At 37.0% G+C, this 20,039-nt stretch overlaps 2 protein-coding genes across 4 annotated transcripts in view; one reads left to right on the forward strand and one right to left on the reverse strand.

The window, feature by feature from the left end:
- Window positions 1–1,766: 1,766 nt before the first annotated feature.
- LOC100250000 (transcription factor MAMYB) lies at window positions 1,767–2,973 on the forward strand. Its single transcript, XM_010660461.3, has one exon. It carries the CDS (start codon window positions 1,878–1,880, stop codon window positions 2,829–2,831), a length of 954 nt encoding a protein of 317 aa, XP_010658763.2. The 5' UTR covers window positions 1,767–1,877; the 3' UTR covers window positions 2,832–2,973.
- A 2,221-nt stretch (window positions 2,974–5,194) lies between these two features.
- Window positions 5,195–20,039, reverse strand: part of LOC100244869 (phosphoacetylglucosamine mutase) — a 46,965-nt gene continuing 32,120 nt past the window's right edge. Inside the window, exons 2-10 of one of the 3 annotated variants that reach the window (XM_010660462.3) lie at window positions 15,181–15,365; window positions 14,809–15,071; window positions 10,878–10,997; window positions 10,632–10,774; window positions 10,337–10,544; window positions 9,302–9,725; window positions 9,042–9,217; window positions 5,972–6,068; window positions 5,195–5,600 (exon numbers count right to left, since the gene is read on the reverse strand). In XM_010660462.3, the coding sequence (XP_010658764.1) occupies window positions 5,443–5,600; window positions 5,972–6,068; window positions 9,042–9,217; window positions 9,302–9,725; window positions 10,337–10,544; window positions 10,632–10,774; window positions 10,878–10,997; window positions 14,809–15,071; window positions 15,181–15,241 (1,650 nt within the window). In that variant the 5' untranslated portion in view covers window positions 15,242–15,365 and the 3' untranslated portion in view covers window positions 5,195–5,442. Of the gene's footprint in view, window positions 5,601–5,971; window positions 6,069–9,041; window positions 9,218–9,301; window positions 9,726–10,295; window positions 10,545–10,631; window positions 10,775–10,877; window positions 10,998–14,808; window positions 15,072–15,180; window positions 15,377–20,039 lie in introns of those variants that run through there. The other 2 variants (XM_059741630.1, XM_002264944.5) reach the window with 2 other exon arrangements.

The following is a 20,039-nucleotide window of genomic DNA, read 5'->3' on the forward strand; positions in this document are numbered from 1 at the left end:
TGTGATCATGTGGGACCTTATAGTCAAGGTGATATATCACTCATAATTTCCTACCATTTTTGCGTGCATCTACAACCAAATTCTGATAAAATCATCTGTTTATATTAGAGGAAAAATCAAACAGTCCAAAGCATGCTGAAATTTTAGTTGAAAAAATCATAAGAAAACTATAAAGAACCATCAGGAAGCATTCTACTTAGCATCATAAGCTATTTTCCTTCAACATGCTTCTACACAAAATCAAGAAAAATTGACTTTCACATTTAGGATGGATCACCATCTTTGAGAAATAATAGAGTTTGGGGCTAACCTAAATTGCTCAAATTATCTCAATTGTGAACATAAACCAATCTCAATCCCCTCCATTAGACACTGAGTTTCTTTCTCTTTACTATAATAATCACACCAAACCCAAAGAGGAAAAAAAAAAATCAATCGCCTAAATCAAATACCACACTAGCTCTAAATCAAAGAATCACCTCAAATGTGGTGGACTCATTTGTTCTTATATCTTAAGATCATCAGACCAAGACAAAGTGCTCTGAAAATCAATCGCGTAAACTTGATGCACACCTCTACAAGCGAGCTCAAGACAGAAAGCGGCGTTGACAAAGCTGAGACCTCCGATCTCTACGAGAAGAGGTTAAGGTTTCACGAAGTTGGGTTTCTGATAGGGAGAATAGGAGATGGAGAATTTTTTTTGTTTGGTTCAGTGCTCAATGGATAAAATGAAGAAAAAAGAACGTTGGAGTTTTTTGCCCTTTTTTTTTTCTCATGTAGGCAGGTTAGCTAGAGTCTTGCGTGACAAAGGGATGACATTTTTTACATTAAAAAACACATCACCCAAGAGTGCATGAAGACCCAAATATTTTTGGGAATAAAGTTGTTAATTTGAAATAAGAATAGTTAGGTTTTGATTTTAATAATATTTTCATATAGGATAATAACCAAACTTTCCCAAAATAAAAAATGTGATCTCTTAGGGTTCTTTGAAATGAATGGTAGAGATGAGATTAGAAAATAAACGGTCTAGATTTCAGCAACATTAAACTTGTCACATCAAAATTTAAATTCTTATTCTATCGATCAACTATATGATAATCAATTTATGGAATATATTTATAATTTTTATAATGTCAATTTACCATAATTAATTTTATTCTTTTCTAATGTCTAAATTTGTATGAGTTAACTTTTTCAGACTTACACAAATTTATTAATTATTTTTAAATCAAATACAAGTTAATTACTAATTAAAAAATAATGAAAAAAATTATATTAATACAAACTCAAAAATATATATAATAAAAAATTTATTAAATAAACATTTACTTCCTTAATCAAAATTGATTGTTGTCACTTCAATTTATAATAGTAAATTAGATATACATATATCAAACAAATTATTATTATTATTGCTTTTATTGAAGTACCTTTGAGATATGAAGATACTAACTATACATGAATATACAAATTATCTGTCAAGATTCAATTATATAAGTCCTGAAAGAATTCAACAAATTTTATATCTATTATTATTGGTTTAAACAAGTTGTATATGGAAGGCGATTTGATCCAATTCAATGGGTTCTATTGGATCAATCCATGTTTTGGGCACCCCTACCATATTGGATCATGCTTCCATGTAAATTGGACCGTGCCTGCATGAAACATGCGTGAAACTCGAAAGAAAAAGAAAAGGTAGGCTGAGTGCAATTAGTAGTGTAAGGATAATAATTGCACTTTGAAATCGCCTCCCCATTTTTTTTCTTTTCTACTTTTTTGTCAACAGCCAAACAGAGACTAGAAAGTGCACAACTCCCCGTCTCATTCGACTCTTGACAGTTGACACCAATACACGAAAATGGAGTTCTTAGATGAAGAAAGCAGACCAAGATTTGTGTTCCAATCAGGCTCAAACCATTCTCCAGCATCCACGCATCTTCATCCCCAACCCCTTAACAAACCACTCATTCATCTCTGTCTCCCTCTCCTCCATCCTCATTTCCCTCTCCCTCTTCTTCCTCCAATCTGAACCCCTCAAATCTCTCCTCCTCCAGTTCGCCCTCTCTCTACTCCTCGGCCCCTTTGCCCCCCCCCCCCCCCCCCCATCTGACCACCGGCGACATTCGCGTCGGCCGTGGCCCAATCCTCGAAATTTTCCTCTCAAGAGCAGGATTCGGATGAGCCCACCACCCTCCAATCGGAGACCCAGGTTGCGGAAGGTCGAAACGGCGACGTTTAGATCACCGGTGGCAACATCGGTTGAGGGGGATAATGGGTTAGCGAGAGTGGAGAAGAGATCGGAGGTTGCGGCTGAGGAGAGAGACTGGGTCGATGGGGACGTGGAGATTTTGAAGAAGCAGCTGCTGAAGCACCCTGTGGGGATGCCGGGTCGGTGGGAGGCGGTGGCTGAAGCGTTCCAGGGCCGGCACGGGGTGGAGAGCGTGATCCGGAAGGCGAAATCATTGGGGGAGAAGAAATTGAGCGATTCGGATTCGTTTAATCGGTTCTTGAAGGATCGAAAGCCCGTGGATAAGCGCGTTGAAGATGCAATGGCAATGGAAAACGGTGAAAAGAAGGAGGGATGGAGTAGTGGAGAAGACATTGCTTTGCTCAATGCTTTGAAAGCGTTTCCCAAGGATGTGCCGATGAGGTGGGAGAAGATTGCAGCTGCAGTTCCGGGAAGGTCAAAAGCGGCTTGTATGAAGAGATTTTCTGAATTAAAAAAGGATTTTCGGAACCCCAAGCTGCTGCTGAGGAGTAACTGTGTTGAAGAGGTGATAGGTGTACTGATTCTTGTTTGCCGAGTTCTCATTTTTGGAAATTAGGAAGACAACTACCTTCTTTTTCTCTTTGTTGATTCAGGGTTTAAGCCCATTTATTGATTGCAGAGATGTCACGAATTATAGTATAAACAACTATGATCGGTTCAATGTTCTTTTAGTAATAAATTGGTTTTGCACCCTTTAATAGTTTTGATTTACCGTATGAATATAAATGTTTGTTTCTTGCTGTTTCAGTTATTCATAATGATATGTTTAAGTACCCAAACTGAAATTTTAGTAGTCATTTCTCCAACTATATTATGCTATCTTAGTTCATTTTATTTTGAAATCAGGAAGATTCTTTATTGCTAGTTCAGCTTGGAAAATCTGTTGGTTGTATGGCAGACTTTGAGGTTGAAGGATCTGACTTGCTTGGTGATTAGGGGATGATTAAATCATATATACTAGTGCCCATATATTAGATTGCAGGAGATGGCTGTAATTACACCAACAATGGTGATCTCAAATGTGTCATACTGAGAAACTTGGGTAGAGTAGTATCATAAAAATTAGTTTGTCAAGATTCTAGAAGATAGGAAAACGGCCTTACTCATAAGCTTATGCTATCATCAATAGCTTATTTATGGACCAAGCTTCGATGAGGTTCTGTCCATCTTGGGGGAAAAACCCTGCTGGGATCATGCCAGGGGTTGGCCCAATGAAAGCTGTTTTTTCATAAGGTTTAGATTTTTACAGAGAAGATGGAAACTGTCATATGATATTTGTTGACTGAGACAGCATGTGATGGTCCTTATAGAGGTGGTATGGTGGGTTTGGAAAGGAGATGCATATAAAAAATGGATGATTTACTAATAGAAACCTGTTTCTCTCTCCTTTTTTCCAACAAGAGATATGTTTTTTTGTTGACAAGGGAGATTTTCTTGAAGAATACACAGTTGGGGATAATTATTAGGTTTGAAATTGAACTTTGTAGTGGGAAAAGAGAGAGAGAGACTTTTTTTACAACAAGAGATGTGTTTTTTTGTTGACACGGGAGATTTTCTTGAAGAATGCACAGTTGGGGATAATTATTAGGTTGGAAATTGGAACTTTGTAGTGGGAAGAGAGAGAGAGAGAGAGAGAGAGAGGGGGGGGGGGGGGGGGGGGAATTAGAAATCAGTCGTTTAGGTGAAGGCAGAGGTAACATCAATTAGGAGCAGGATGAAAGAAACTTGATGATTAGTCATGTTAAATGAAAAATCCATGATAACATCTATAAGGAGTGATCGTTCAGGTTCAAAACCATTAGGAAGATAAGGGAAACGCCAAATAGAACCTGAAAGTCTAGCTTAAAAAATGTGTAGCCTTTGATCCAATTATATATATATATATATATGCTCATGTTAGAGTGGAATGACAAAAGAGGAATCATGTATGTAGGTAGACTTATCTTGAATAGAAAGAGAAATCAGATAGCAATCTTGGTAGAAATATTTCTTCACATATCAATGTATGGCCTCCTGGTTATTTTCTTGATGATGGAAGTTTATCTGCACCCCTTTCTGAGAGTGTTAGTAGTTTTATTGCTAAGTAGAGAAGCTTCCTGCAATCTTGGCAATAGTGTTACAACAAGTTAAGTTGATAATATTTTCCTATGAACCTTTCTCAAATAATCAACTTACTATAGCTCCACGATGTCATCCAAGTGAAAAATGCGATTTATAGGTTAGATAGAGATGTATGCTCTCATATGCACAATTTAATCACAAAATTTGGATTTAAGAGCTGCTCGATGCATGGGCACTGTGGCAGCCTCATATTTTAAAATTGCCAATAGCTTCTAATTCGAAGAGTCGTGTTTTTGTCTGCATTTTCAATTGATATTTCAGCTTGAGGATTAATCCCTAGTTTTTGTTGGTATAACATAGGCATGTATTATGTTATTTTTAAAGCTATAGGTTATATCATTGAAAAAAAAATTGCAGAAACTAAAATTATTGCAACATTACCTCATAAAGAGCTGCATGATTAAACAACTAGGTTTAGGAAGCATTGCTTCAAAGAGTATTACCAACATCCATATTCTGGAGATCCAGTGAGCCTTGGCAAGAGCCTGGGTTTCCTCCCTGGAAGACCCATAAGGCAGCTTGGGAGAAATTCCATGAAGGTCATCGAACAGCCTTAATCCGAATTGGTTTCTTGCCATGCTTGTTTCAATACCAAAGCCACATCATACCAGCATTCATCTATGATGCTTTTGACCATAAATACCAACATTACTTCACAGTCACTTTACGCAGACTTCTTATTTTGTTGCTCTGAGAGCTCTCAAAAGGTGCCCATCGCCATCTCCAAGTAAATCTATAACATCAACCCATGCTACACTGAAGAATAAAAGTATCATTTTCATCACTCATGCCACAAGATTTAATGAAATGAAAAATCAGCTCCTTTCACATTGCTCATTTAAATACAATAGAATATATCTGTCTCCGGATTATTACTCATTTTGCCTATTCAAAAAAGCCCTCAATAACAAAGAAGATTTCAGTTTACCAAATTCAAATTTAGAAGATAAATCAGAAGTATTGTTTCAATATGGTTGATCAGCTATGCTCGTAAATCAAGTGGCTCGCGCATACTGCCTTGAACCTGTCATCCTAAGGGTAAATGATTATGAAGAGCTGCTGAATCCAAGGAATTTATCCACTAGTCGTGCCACCGAATTTCCAAGGCTGTCTGCAGCATCCTGTGTTGATGCCTCAGCATATACACGTATTATATCCTCTGTGCCTGATGGTCGTACAAAAGATCGGCCTTGAGGGTATTTTGCTGCATTGTAAAATAAAATGATCCTGGGATTAGCAAATTAGGCATACCTACTCCTAAAGAGAGAAGAAAAAAATAAAAAAAAAAGAAAACAAGAGCATCCAGATCCATATTTATACATGTTTTTAATGTGTGAAAATTACATGCATACAGTGTCACTACCACAGGCCATTGTACTATCACTCTCTTCTTTAAGGAAAATCGAATTAGATTTTGTAACAAAATTCAGATGGGTAATTAGTTTAAGAGAACTGGGCAAACAAATGGGTAGATCAAATTGATGATCAAGTTCATCACATGTCTGGAAATTTTGTATGAGCAAAGATTGGTATGTGGTAAGCAAATTCAAGAAATCAGGTTTCAACTGCAGTTACCAATTTCAGCATTGATGGCTTCTCGAAGGCCAGGGGGCTTCACAACCACAGTTTCTGCATTTTCTGTAACAACAGCAGTTCTGTCTACAACTTTAACCTGGCAATAAAACAAAAGAAAATAGCAATTGAAGCATTAATTTCAAAATAAATAATCACGCAGACCCTTTTTCTAGTTGAAAAAACAAATGTATATCTATACACCCCTGGGTTTTACTTCTCAAGCTGCCATAGTTAGCATTAAGATATCCCAGGGAAAAACCTAAGCCTCTTCTATATTTTCTTTTTCTCCTTTCTTCATCCTAAACATTGAGAGAGAGAGAGAGAGAGAGAGAGAGGGAGGGAGGGAGGGAGCAGAATGCAAATAATTTTTTTGTTACATGTTTTTGGAGTTGGTAGGAAGCACATTTTGTTAGTCCCAACCCCACTATACTAGGTTGCGCTGCTTCTTTTGTTAGGCGCTCTTAATCTAAATTCCTGTTTTCCTATTAAAAAAATGTGTAAAACAGCCCACAGAAAACCACATGACAGACTCACATAAGTCATATTCAGAGCATCAAAGCGACCAAGTATACATGACATATACAAAGACACCAAAAGGCAAACAAAAGGGAGAGGGGAAAAAAAGAAAAAAAAGCTCCCTCTCTTATTTAGAGCTTAGACAGTCAATAAAGCCTACTATGGACGTTAAGAAATTCCCATATGCACTCTTAACACACTCCAAAAAATTATACAGAGGACAATTCGACTGTTTGATCAGTCTGTCCAATATTTTCAAATGACCTCTTGTTTTTTCCTTCTATATGGTCCAAAATAAGCACAAAGAAGTAGCTCTCTAAGTTTTCTTCGTCTTCTTCCCAACAAAGGAGACATCCCAACTTAGAAGAACTCCTCTTACTCAATAATGTATGACACCCCAATTATAGCAAACAAAGAATAAATCAACCATCACAAGATTACCGCTTTGCTGTGATGAAGGAGAATATGATCAACGGTTTCTTCTTCTCCTTTACACATCATATCTGTTCAGAAACATCCATCCCCTCCTTTTGAGCTAGTCTAACATTAAAATCCTCTCTCGGACTACCTCCAATGCGAAGTAGTCAACTGAAGGGTTTCAAATAGTGCTTGTAAGGAAAGACTCTACTCTTCCTATAGGGAAAGAGAAGTCGAAAGATTTAACTAGGAATTTACCACACATCATTTCCAACCAAACCATTCTATCCTCTTCATCCCATCTTGCAACCTTCTACAAAAAGCCTCTACCACATCTAGCTCCTAGTCATGGATCTATCTTGAGAATCAAGGGTTTCAAAAAGCCCTCCTCCCCAGAATACTCTCACACTTCTACCACTGATGCGTCTTTGGTGGTGGCTATAGAAAACAACATATGAAAAGACTATCCTAACAATGAGTCACCACACCACACCACATAATCTTCTAAAACTTAACCATCTGTCCATTGTCCACTATAAAACTTGTTCTACTATTAAAAACCCCATGCCCGGTTCTAATTGCCTTATGCAATCCCACCACATATCCTCTTCATGTCCTGTAAGTGACATACCCTCTCTTCTTCCCCAAACTTCCTTACAATCACTTGCTTCCAAAGGAAAATTCTTCCTTAGCAAATCTCCAACGGAAAACTCTTCATTTAGTCTTCTAATACTAAGGCTCCCATTCTTGTTGTCCATGTAAACAGTCAACCAATTTAACAAATGCATTTTTTTTCTTAAGCGTTCCTTCCCCCAAAAGAAATCCTTTTGGATCTTCTTCAACTTTAGGATCACCTTTCTAAGGATGATAAATAGAGACATAAAATAGATTGACAACCTAGACAAAGTACTTTTAATCAAAGTTAGTCTTACTCCTTTTGATAGGTACTTCCTCTTCCACATAGCAAGCCTGTTTAGAAATCTTTCCTCCATCACATCCCACACCCATGATGATTTGAAAGGGGCTCCCAAAAGTAGACCCTAGTAACTAGTGTGGAGAATCCCCAGCCACCCATGCATCCCACACCAGTGGTGATTAATTGGTGATGTTAATCGCCTTTCACATTGCTTTCATCCTTTTATGGTGTAGAATTTGGTATCATTACATCAGAACATTCTTCTTTCAGCAATTCATCTTACCAACAGGTTTTCTCTCAAATGCCTAATAGTTGGTATCATAAAGCATGGGTAGCCTATGAAATTTTCCCCTTGGTTTGATATCTAACAAAATATTAGGATGTTCTTCTTTTTATAATAAATAGTAGAAATGTTGTCGGTAACCTATTCAAGTATTCCAGCATAAAGCTCATCAAAGATTTTTCTTTCTTTTTCTTTTCTAAACTACTTCCCAAAGTTTTCATTTTTGTTTTATCACTAAAGCATCTAGAACAGCTTTCAGTAGGTGAACAGCCTGTAAAATTGACATCCAAAGGGATAACCTTATGGAGTCTTTATTCCAACAGTAAAAAATTAATGGATCGATTCTAAACAAAAAAAAAAAAATCATTTCCTACCAAAAAATCAAAACAATCTTAATGTGTCCACAACTTTACAAAACCTTTATTTGACATAGTACTCACCTGGCCAAACTACAATAATTTTTTACCATTAATCATGTGGAATAAAAAGGTCTCACTTAAATCATCACAGATGAAAGTTCAAGTGCAATTATTGTGCTTGCAAGCACATAACTGCATGATATCCTTCATAATAAATATGCTTGATTGATTATACTATGATACAATATTTTTAAGGAAAAGGTTTGCATTCCAAATCCAGAAAATAAAGGCATACTCGGCCTAAGCAACTGACAGATAGTTTCAAAACCAAAAATTTCTGACCTGGTGTTTCACAGATGTCTTAGTGGACCCTGAATTTAGGATCTTTGAAACTAATTTTGTAGTTAAAGCTTCTTTAAATTCAGAAACTTGTAACATATATAAATATCTCAAATATAGTGCATAAAATGAGAAGGTTCATCGAGCTGCACATGATAGCATAAGAAATCTTCATCTTACAAAGTAGAATACCCTATCAAAGAAAAAAAAAACACAGAATATTATCAAGGAAGCGCTGACCTTAAGTTGCCTACTGGGTAGATCCTGGTAAAGTGCATTCCATATATGGATGGACCAACCCATATGTCGCAAGATAGCCTCTACCAAAAGCAACCCACTTAAAGCATCTCCCACTGCTTGATTGATCAACTTGCTGACTGCCAATAGTCTCAAAGCTGCCTTTTTCTGTTCAGAACCTGAAATAAACCAAATTATTCCTGAACTTTCATACTTAACAATAATATCAATCCTCCCAAGGAAGAGATCATATCAGCAATAACCTTTAGACATGGAAGAAAGTTCATTATCTCTAGCCTCCAACCAACACAAAAATTCTTCTGAGAACAAGATGGTTCCATGTCCATTTGCCTCAAAATATATCCCAATGTCAAACTCAGCAGCTTTCTCATGCAAATACTTCACTCCTGTTGGAGTAAACAAAACTTCTAGGCCCTGCTTTTTGAGGTAATCTGTGGATGCCCCATTTGCATAAGCTGTCTGCACAACACCAAGACGTGCATGATAATAGTTATTTATTTTTTCATTCCCGTTGGTGTTGAGAATAGCTAGTTGTTCCTTCACGAAAAGGGCAAATAGAGACAATATCTTGTCCCCATCAATAAGATCAATGTTGTTGTCTTTTGGTAGCACAAGGAAATATACAAGACGATCAGCATCTCCATCCAAGCTTGCACACCTAAAACACTAGAACCATCCACGCAATTAGTCTCTACTTACCACTAACCACTATAAAACTCAGCATCAAATATATAACATCATTTAAGCAAAAACAAACAATTGCAAGTTTATTTTGACATGTGGCCAACTTTGTCAACTGACTTTTTATCCCAATAAAGAATTAACTCATGAACTTGTTGACAATCATCTCCTATGACCAGCCAACAGTCATTTTTATCAGTTCAAGACAACTAAATGACCCGGTTAAAAGCATCCAAGTGGTGATTTTCTTTAATTATAATGTAGGAAAGAACACCAGTACAGGTGCTACAAATGATGCCATAAACATCAATTACCATCAATGTACCAACAGAACCATAATGCATTCCATATGTATTATTATATGAATAATCTAGTTTGCATCATTAAGCAATTGACATGAAAGCTACTTTTCAAAAAATGGTATACAGAATCCTTAAACAAATTTATATGATGCCACCATGTAGCTAGTCAGCAATTTTCAAAGAAGATGGAGGTCCTGTTTGTAGTTTAAAACCAAGATTCAATATACAAAATGAATGAAAAGAGATGGCAAACCTTAAACCAACATCACTGGGTCCAAAACCACAGGGAACAACCTTCTCTTTCTGCACATAATCAGCACCAACTCCTTCATTAAGTACACCTCCCTCTTTTCCAGAATTACGAACATCAATAACCAGACTGTTGAACATTTTCTTTAGACCTGCTAGTTTTTCTCCACCCACACCATTAGCCCCATCCACAATCAATTTGTCATCCATCTCATTGATCTTACTTCCTTCGGGGATCAAATCCATCAAGCACCTACCCAATTGCATAAAGACCTTACATGAAATTTTTAGAAACATCATCCACTTCTAACAAATGTACCCACTAAATACACAAATTGACCTGAAGGGGCTTGAGAGCTGTTCAAAGTAGTCAACTTCAGAAGCTTTCATGCTCTTATTCCTAGCCCGAACCATCCAATGTAGTTGCGGAGTTGTTAAAACCCCCATGTCAAGGGCAATTGCTCCAACAATCGAACTGACTCCCTTCAATCAAACATGAAAAACAATAAACTATACACAATTTAATTATAAAAAGAACCAAATAACAGATGAGACAAAATTCACAGCAATCAGGAGGCAGCAATACCTGTTTTGCAGCTTCAAGGAGAGATCTGCCACTGGACCTTGTGTCCCTCCCCAACAAAACTTCAGCTGGACACACTCCTTCAAAAGGGATGTTTTCCTTCTTTACAAATTCAATTATCAACTGTTTGACAAACCACATATAAAATCATTTTTTTCCAGTATAGGCACTAAAAAAGGCCAGAAGACATACATTCTTAGGAAAATCCTCAGGAAATATCAAAATATTAATTGAACTATGGCTCAAAGTAGTTTACTTGATAGTGAACCAGTTGTGAAGGTTCTTGGTTTCTCAGGATCCAACAAATGAAAAATCAAAGGGCCAGTTTGAGTATAGCTGTTAAATATGAAATAATGCTTCTATAGGCATTTCCTAAAATTTGTTCCCAAAAAATTTCCTGAATATTTGAAGCATTATGTTATTGTTTTCTGATGTTTTCAGAGATTTACGAGGCCCATGTTATTGTTTTCTGATGTTTTCAAAGATTTACCGAGCCCTAACAACTGAAAACTAACCAGAAATGACAACTTTCCACATGTATTTGCCCTTATCACTTTAAAGGGAACCAAGGCTTCAGAATTTCAGTTTTCTCTCTTTGCCCCACCTTTTGCAATCTACTAAACAAACCTAAAATCCCAATAATCAAAAAGGTTTCTCTTCAACTCAACATCAACATTTGAACAAACAAAAAAGCACATGCACACACACACACACACACGCACGTACCATACAAAGATACCATTTTTAGATAGGATCCAAAAAAGATCTTTCTTTCCCTATAGTTTTCCCATCAAGCAAGGATTCATACCTAGTGCTTCAACTTGTGTATCCACTATCACAGGTGGGTTTTTGGGATTCTAAAGAGAGGATGGGGACCTTATCTATCAAGGAGGTGGCTGCTAAGGAGGCAGCAAGGGCAGAATTTTGTAAATGGGTTCTTCTAGAAGAAGTTGGAGACAGGAGTCAAGGGAGGTTTGGTTGAAGGAGGGTGATAGAAATACTAGTTTCTTTCACAAAATGGCAAATGCTCATAGAAGGACAAATACTTTGGTTAAGGTAAAGATTAATGGGGTTTCTTTAACAGAGGCTAACATTTAAGGTGGGGGTTGTTCAAGCCTTCCAATTGCTTTTGATGAAACCAAGGGAGTGGCACCCCAATATAAGGGACGTGTACTTCGGTGTTTTAAATAGTCAAGATGCAACAAAGTTGGACAAACCTTTTTTAGAGGAAGAAGTGTTCAATGCATTGTCAAATCTGAATGGGATAAAACTCCAGGTTTGGACGATTTTTCAATGGCTTTCTAGCAATGTTATTGGGACTTTGTCCAAGAAAAAGTAATGAGATTCTTTAGGGAATTTCATGAACAGGGTAGATTTGTAAAGAGCCTCAATGCAACATTTTTGGTGTTGATGCCAAAGAAAGGAGGGGCTCAAGACCTTAAGGATTTCAAGCCTATAAGTTTGAAAGGTAGCCTTTCTAAGTTATTGGCTAAAGTGTTGGCTAATAGGCTCCAAAAGGTGGCGAGTAAAGTGGTATCCAAATTTCAGAAGGCCTTTGTGGAAGGTAGGTAAATCCTTGATGTCGTGCTTATAGCAAATGAAACAATTGACTTGAAGCTGAAGAGTAACAATTCCGAGGTGCTATGCAAGCTTGATATTGAGAAGGCATATGACCATGTTAATTGGGATTTTTACTTGAGGTTTTGAAAAAAAATGGGTTTTAGGCAAAGGCGAATCAATTGGATTAAATGGTATATTTCTTCACAAGGTTCTCGATTATAGTCAGTGGTACCCCATCGAGGTTTTTTCAGAGCTCAAGGCATTAAGGTAGGGGGATCCACTTTCACCATATTTGTTTGTGCTAGCCATGGAAGCACTTAGTTGCTTTCTTAAAAGGGCAAATGAGGGTGGTTTTTTAGCTAGTTTCAAAATGAACGCTAGAGATGGAGAGGGATTGGAGGTCTCTCATTTGTTGTTTGTCGATGATACATTGATGTTTTGTGAGGCCTCTAATGCCCAAATGACCTACTTAAGTTGATCGCTTATGTGGTGTAAGGTCATTTCAAGTATGAAAATTAACCTAACCAAGAGTAAGCTCATTCCAGTTGGAAGGGTGGAAGACTTGGAGGAGTTGGCTTTTGAAGTAGGATGCAAAGTGGGTGTGCTCCCAACTACTTATTTGGGGCGCCTAGATGAGGTGGAAAAAAGGTTTCATAAAAGATTGGCAATATGGAAAAGACAATATATTTCCAAAGGAGGGAGACCAATGTTGATTAGTAGTATGCTAGCTAGCTTGCCAATCTACTTTGGTTGAAAAAAATTCAAAGAGATTTTCTATGGGGAGGTGGGAGCTTAGAGAGTAAGCCTCATTTAGTGAAGTGGGTTATTGCTTGTTCAGACAGGAGGAAGGGGGCGTCTAGGGGTTAGGCGCCTTCATTCGCTCAACAAGGCTCTCCTTTGTAAGTGGATTTGGCACTTTGCGACAGAAAATGAAGGTCTTTTGGAGACAAATTATCTATGGTAAATATGGAGAAATGAAAGGGGGTTGATGCTCCAAAAAAGTAAGAGGTGGCTATTGCATTGAGCCATGGAAGGCCATAAGGAAGTTGTGGAAGTTAGTTAACTGTAGAATGTCCTTCTTGGTGGGCAATGGGAGAAGGATTAAGTTTTGGAAAGATAAATAGTGTGGTGATGAGCCTTTAAGTGTTTCTTTTCCCTCCTTATTTGCCTTAGCTAGCTCCAAAGAGGCATGGGTAGCAACCTTGTCGTTACATTCTAATGAAAGGGGTGTTTGGATTCCTAACTTTTCGAGGCATCTCAACGATTGAGAGATTGATATTGTGAAGTGCTTTTTGGCAAGGCTACAAGATAAGGTGGTAGTTGAGGGACGAGACGTTAAGGTGTGTTGGGTGGGGACAAAGAGTGCTACCTTCTCTATTAAATCCCTTTACGCTAGCCTTGAGGCAGGAAGATCAGTGTCATTCCCAACAGGTGTTGTGAGGAACATGTGGGTTCCACCCAAGGTGTGCTTTTTAGCTTGGGAGGTGACTTGGGGGAGAGCTTCGACTCTTGACTAACTACAAAGAAGAGGTTGGTCTTTGGCCAATAAATGCTTTCTATATCAAATTCATGAGGAATCTATCGATCACATCCTTTTGCATTGTGGTAAGATGAGGGTGTTGTAAGAGCTTTTGTTCTCTCTTTTCGAGGTTTGTTGGGAGATGTATTCCACCGTAAGAAACTCTGTTAGGTTGGCATGGATCTCTTGACTCTCTTTAAATTTCAGCAATTAAATCCTTTGTTACACATTATTTTGCTTTATTTGCAAAAATCAATTATTAGCCAATCCACCCTCCCCCCGTTTGTGTTATATTGCCATTAGTTAGACTTAAAAAGTCTCAGGTGGTACTGAGGTTAGGAAGCAAAACAGAAGGGACTGTATCTTGATCATTGTGCCCTATGTCCAATACTTCAGGTAGGCAGTGTGATAAGGGAGAAGGGGTGTAGGGTGAAGAACTTGGGTAGATTAAAAAGAGGGAGGGCAAGGGATGTAGAACTTTTGAAGATGGAAGGACTACGAGGAATAGGTTCATAATTCAAATTTCCTTTCTTTGCCCTCCTTTTCCCATCTATTGAACACGCATAAAATCACAACAATCAAAAGGGTTTCTCCCTCTTCAATTCACCACCAACATTCGAACAAACCAAGAAAAACTCACACACGTACAGATATCCACAAAGCTAGAGACAATTTTAGATAGTGACCCGAACAAGCTCATTCTTTTCCTACACTTTTCTCACCAATCAAAGACACCTAAAATCACAACAATTTCTCCCTCTCCAACTCATTAGCAATATTTCAAAACAAAACAAAAACAAAAAAGGAACAAAAAGCACACGCAACACACGCAGATACAGAGATATAGAAAGCAACCCGAACAAGATCTCCAGGGTCAGAGGCATTAGCGAGGGCATCGGCGAAAGGCTCCCAGTTTTGGGTCAGCATCCCACCACTGGGGTCCGCGATTTTCACTCCATTGTCAGAGACCTTGTTGTGGGAAGCAGTGATCATCAACCCAATCACCGATTTGGTCTTGAGCGACCTCAGAGCCGCCAATATCCCAACTCTGTACACCGTGGATTCTAGAATCGACGCGTCCGCTCTGAACCCAGCAGTGCCATAGGAGAGCTTCACTCCTGAGAATCATCAAAAGACCAAACAAAAACATCAATGCAAACATTTCCAAATTACATGAAAGAAGGAGGAGAAAAAAAAAATGGGTTTTGCATTGCAGGTAAGGCTGACCTTGTGGGGGTGGGAAACGAGAAGAGGATTTGAGGAGGAGTGACCGTTGTTCTTCGTTCATGGTACCAACTCCAGAGAGACAAAAAGGCGCGAGAGAGATTGCAGCGAGAAGACGCTCCAGGGGAGACTTGTGTTCGATTTTCCTTTCGTAATGTTGGAAATGATTTTCTGTTTTTTAGCTTTTACTGTGGTAAATTTAAGATAAGATGTCGAATAAAAATTAGAATTATGACCAATTTTAAAATTTTTGAACCCTATTTAAGTAGTATTTTAAAATAATTATTAAAACACCCTTATTTTATCATTTTCATAAATTTAAAAGAAATAATGAATTTAATCAATCTCAAACTATTAGGCTTATGCCTAGTTCAAGGAAAATTTGAACCACGAAAGAAAATAGGAAAAAAAAAAAAATTTAAATAAATTTAAAATTAAAAAATTATTTTTATATGTTTTTTTAAACTCATTTAAAAACTTTATTTTAATTTATATTAAAAAAATTCATATTTAATAAATTTTTTAAAATATCAATATTATCTTTAAAAATTATAATTTTAATTTTAATTTCCAACTAAAACTAAAAACATGAAGCTATGAAAATTCTTCTTGAAAATAATAAATAATCTAAAATTTTGTTGTTTAATTTAAATGAAAAAAGTAAATAAAAAAATTATTTTTAATTTATATTTTTTAAAAACCATTTATTCTTCATGTTTAAAAAGCTATAAACCATTATAATTTATACTTATTTTTCTTTCAATGTAATTTTCATATTTCCTTTTTGTTAAAATTGTTTTATTAAAATGATTTTTGATGCAATAGCACTTAAAAATGTTTTTTTTTTGTTTAATTATACAATGATTTTTTTTTCTTGTAATAAGATTAAAAATATAAAGGAAATAATGAGTTTGATTAGTTTTCCAAGAAAATAAAATAATTCAACCCATCTATAGAAGTTTAAATCAAATAACCAAAAATTAAGGATTTATTTGGGAACATTTTTTATCAAACACATACTTCTCTAATATTTTCAAGAACAAAAGTTTGTTTAAAAATGTAAAATGATTCTTCACTTTATTTTTTATGTTTCTAAATATTTTTTAAAAATAAATTTTATATGTAATGTTTTATTCTCAATTATTCTTCATATACGTATCAGAAAAACAATTAAAAATAATTAAAATATGTTTTAATTGTATTCAAAAAACAATCTTTTGTTTTTATGGTTACTAAACATAGTTTTAGAACAGTATCCAACCGATTAAAAGGATAACAAAAATTAAAGCAAAACAAAATAAAATAGAAAGGGAATTTTTGGAATATATAATTTATCAATTAAATTCAAAAAAAGTAAGCACATAAATATAAAAATTATGTCATTTCAATTTTATTTTATTTTTTTTAAAAAAATTGAAGCTAAAATGGATAATAATTCAAAGTGGCATTTGGTATTTTAGATATTAGGGCGAAAATATTTGAACAAGATGGAGTTTTTGAAAGAGTGGACAAAGAGAACTTCACTTGCCCAATAAAAAATTGATATAGTTGGACCATTACCATGGGCTATTACCAAAAGCATTTCTCCTTGTCACAACAGTTTATTTTACCAAATAGATAGAGGAAAAACTATACATCTGAATTAAGGAATAGGAGGTTAGACTCTTAATTTGGAAACATAACATATGGCGATTTGAAATCCTAAAGCCAATCGTTTCAACAGTGGACTTTAGTTCAACAATGACTTAGAGCAATTCGCATCTTTATGAAATCAAAAGACATTTTTTTCACTGTGATACTGTGGACCCCGCATTTCGTGCATGATGCGTTCCCACTCGATGGCGAAACTTGCTTTTATTTATTTGTGAAAAAATTATTATTATTATTTTTTTTTAAAAAAAAGACTTGGAGTCGTCACTTATTTTTATTTTATTTTTAAAGTATAAACAAAATAAGAAAGAAAACTCTAAGTGTGACTCCTTATTTGGAAAAGGTGGCCTGTGAAAAACCGAGTATGGGCCCGGGGGTTAGGTTACTTATTAGAAAGGTACGATAAAAACCATAACACCCCTCTAAGTCCCTAAAAACGAGTCTTTACTAATAAAATGAAGCAATAATAACAATTGGTAAGGAGATCAATGAATACCCAGAACGATCATACACATAAGGGAATCAAAACACGCATAAAGAATGCCAGAGTGAGAGTGGGTGCATACCTTGGCAGCGAGCTATAATGCGTTATCAAGAAATGGAGTTAGTGTACAATTAATGAACACAAACTATGTCACACATACCACTAAACCGAGTAAGAAATCAACATATATCACACTTCACTCAACTTTATTCTTAAAGGAAACATTCACTGATGTTGGGCCCCCACCCTAGCCCAATTTATTTTTGCATAAATTAATTTCATAAATTTCATCACTTGGAATTATGAAATTTAATTCTTGCTTATTTTTAAAACATTTAAAAAAAATCAAAGAAAATGTGAAAATTGCTCGTTGGGAAGAAAATGACGTCAAATTTTATTGGAAAATGGATTTTTGGGACCTAGAAAAAAAAACTAAGGATGAAGATTTGAAAAATTAAAAATATTTAAAAACTAGAAATTGGAAAACTATTTGAAAACTGGAAATTGGGAGATTATTTTAAAATCAAAGATGATGAAAATGAAAGTGACATGTGGCCCCAAAGAGGCCATGCAAACCATGCAGAAGTGGGCTTGGGCCTTTTATGGCAGTTTCAAGAGGATGCACTGTAGTTGGTCCCATAGAATTCTGATCCATAAACTCTTTGGGATGAATAGCAGGTTGACTCACCAAAGCGGTAGTGGAGGTCGTCTCACCATCAACAGGGACCTCACCACATAGAACATAATCTTCCCTTTAAGACCATTTGCATGCCTATTACCATTGTCTGTTGAAGGGCCCTTTGGCGAAGGACCCTCTTCAGATCCATCAGAAACTGGTGATGGTGGTTGAGGGTGAGAAATATAAACCACTTTCAACTTGCATTCCTCAACAATATGACCCGAATCCTTATTAAACATATCTGCAGTAATATCTGTTTGGCTCGTGTCAGTAATGACAACTACACTCCGAAGGAGAAACTTGTCTTTGCAGTGCAAATAAGAAGAAGCCTCCTTCTATGCTCGCATGGTAACTATGACGTCACATGTAGACCGAGGCAAGACAATTCTGGTATTTGGATGAACACGATACTTCTTTAGATTTGTTGTTTTCACCTTGAAAACTACATGGTTCTCGGTCTTATTCAGTAATTGAAGAGAACAAGAGATCTGCTTCTTCAGTTCGAAAGGAAACTTAGGTTCCAGAGGTTCGATGCTGAGAAGCTTCCCTGTGCTCACTTTCTCATGGGCAATGCAAACCTATTTATCATACTCCCAAGAATCCCTAGAAGCTTACCAATACCACTGTGTCGTTCTGTCTCATGCATGAACCGATAAAGCATATTATTAATGGCCTTTCTAATAAAGGGTTGGCACACCACAATAGAGACTTGCTGAACATCAACACCACGGGCCAATAGATCAGTATGGATGAGCACACGAGAGGAACTAAATTAGAACTTGTATACGATGATGTCTCTCATGTTTTAATACATGATTCCACAGGTGGTAGAGGCTATGTGATCATGACTGCGCATCCCGTCCATCAATCAATCAACCTAGTGTCGTGAAGTTTGAAGTAGATTAAGAGCAAGAGGCGTCAAGGCAACTCCCATGTCCCAGGAAGAAAGCGCACTCTAGATCAAGAATAGAAGAAGTTTCATCACATTGAACCTTAAGGTATCTCCATTTCGGTCCAAACCACCTCATGAAATTTGCATCTATAGAGACTGCATGCCAAGCTGTAGTGAGAACACCAAGATGCGTGATGTGATTGGATGGGACTGAAGATGGGCCATTGCTTAGTGGTATGTTGTCTGGCGCTGGCTCAAAAGGCGTCATCCTCAACAATGAAGATGACAGTAGGTTGAAATGGGTGGTACCGTGAGAGAAATGGGTATAGAGAGTGGCTAGCGGAATGGCCCACATAGGAGTTCATGCATGATGAGGATGAATAGGAAAGGAAATATACGAGGGAATGAATGGGAAATTGAGCGGAAGGGACGTGGGATGAAAATGAGTTTAATGGGTATAGGTGATAATGTAGAGAGAGAAAGTGGGTATGAAGAGTTCAATAGGTGTGAAGCGATGGGTTTGATGGAGGGTATGATGGATGAGAGATGAAGGATGAAGTGGGTTAGAGAGTATTAAAGAAATGGTGATAGACATAGAAGGTTAGGAAGGATAAGGTGGTGAGCTTGGGTGTGGGTATGGTTATGGGCATGGTGATGGGCAAAATGGACTATGAGGGATGGAGGGGAATGGTGGAGACATTTGCAAAGGTTTGTGTGGCCATGCATGGCCATGCAATGGTGGGAGGAATGGGTTTAATGGGTATTGGAAAATAGGTATGAAGGGTGCTTGGTGGGGAAAGATGAGTATGGTGGGCATTGCATGGGTGTGAAAGATGATAGATATGAGTGATTTTGGATATGGTGGGCATGAAGAGTGTGGCCATCATGGGTGAAGTGGGTAGTGTGAGAAGTGAACAGTGATGGGTATAGTGATGGAAACATGATTCTGGTGTGTGCATGAGCTGAAAATGGGCATGGTGGGCATGAAGGTGACCATGCGCATGGGATGGGTGTGAAGTATAGCCACGGGTAGTGAGAGAAAAATGGGTATGAAGGACATTATTGGTAGAGTGAGTTGTTGGCTTTGTTTCTTTTAGCACTCTGTATCCACCAACACCACAAGCATGGCTCGCTCAAAGAGTTTAAAGGGTGACCTA

This window comes from Vitis vinifera, chromosome 13 (genome assembly GCF_030704535.1).
Source record: "Vitis vinifera cultivar Pinot Noir 40024 chromosome 13, ASM3070453v1".
Taxonomy (NCBI): domain Eukaryota; kingdom Viridiplantae; phylum Streptophyta; class Magnoliopsida; order Vitales; family Vitaceae; genus Vitis; species Vitis vinifera.

Excerpts from the sequence above, each read along its gene's own strand:
- LOC100250000 (XM_010660461.3), top strand. The coding sequence starts at position 1,878 with ATGAAGAAAGCAGACCAAGATTTGTGTTCCAATCAGGCTCAAACCATT.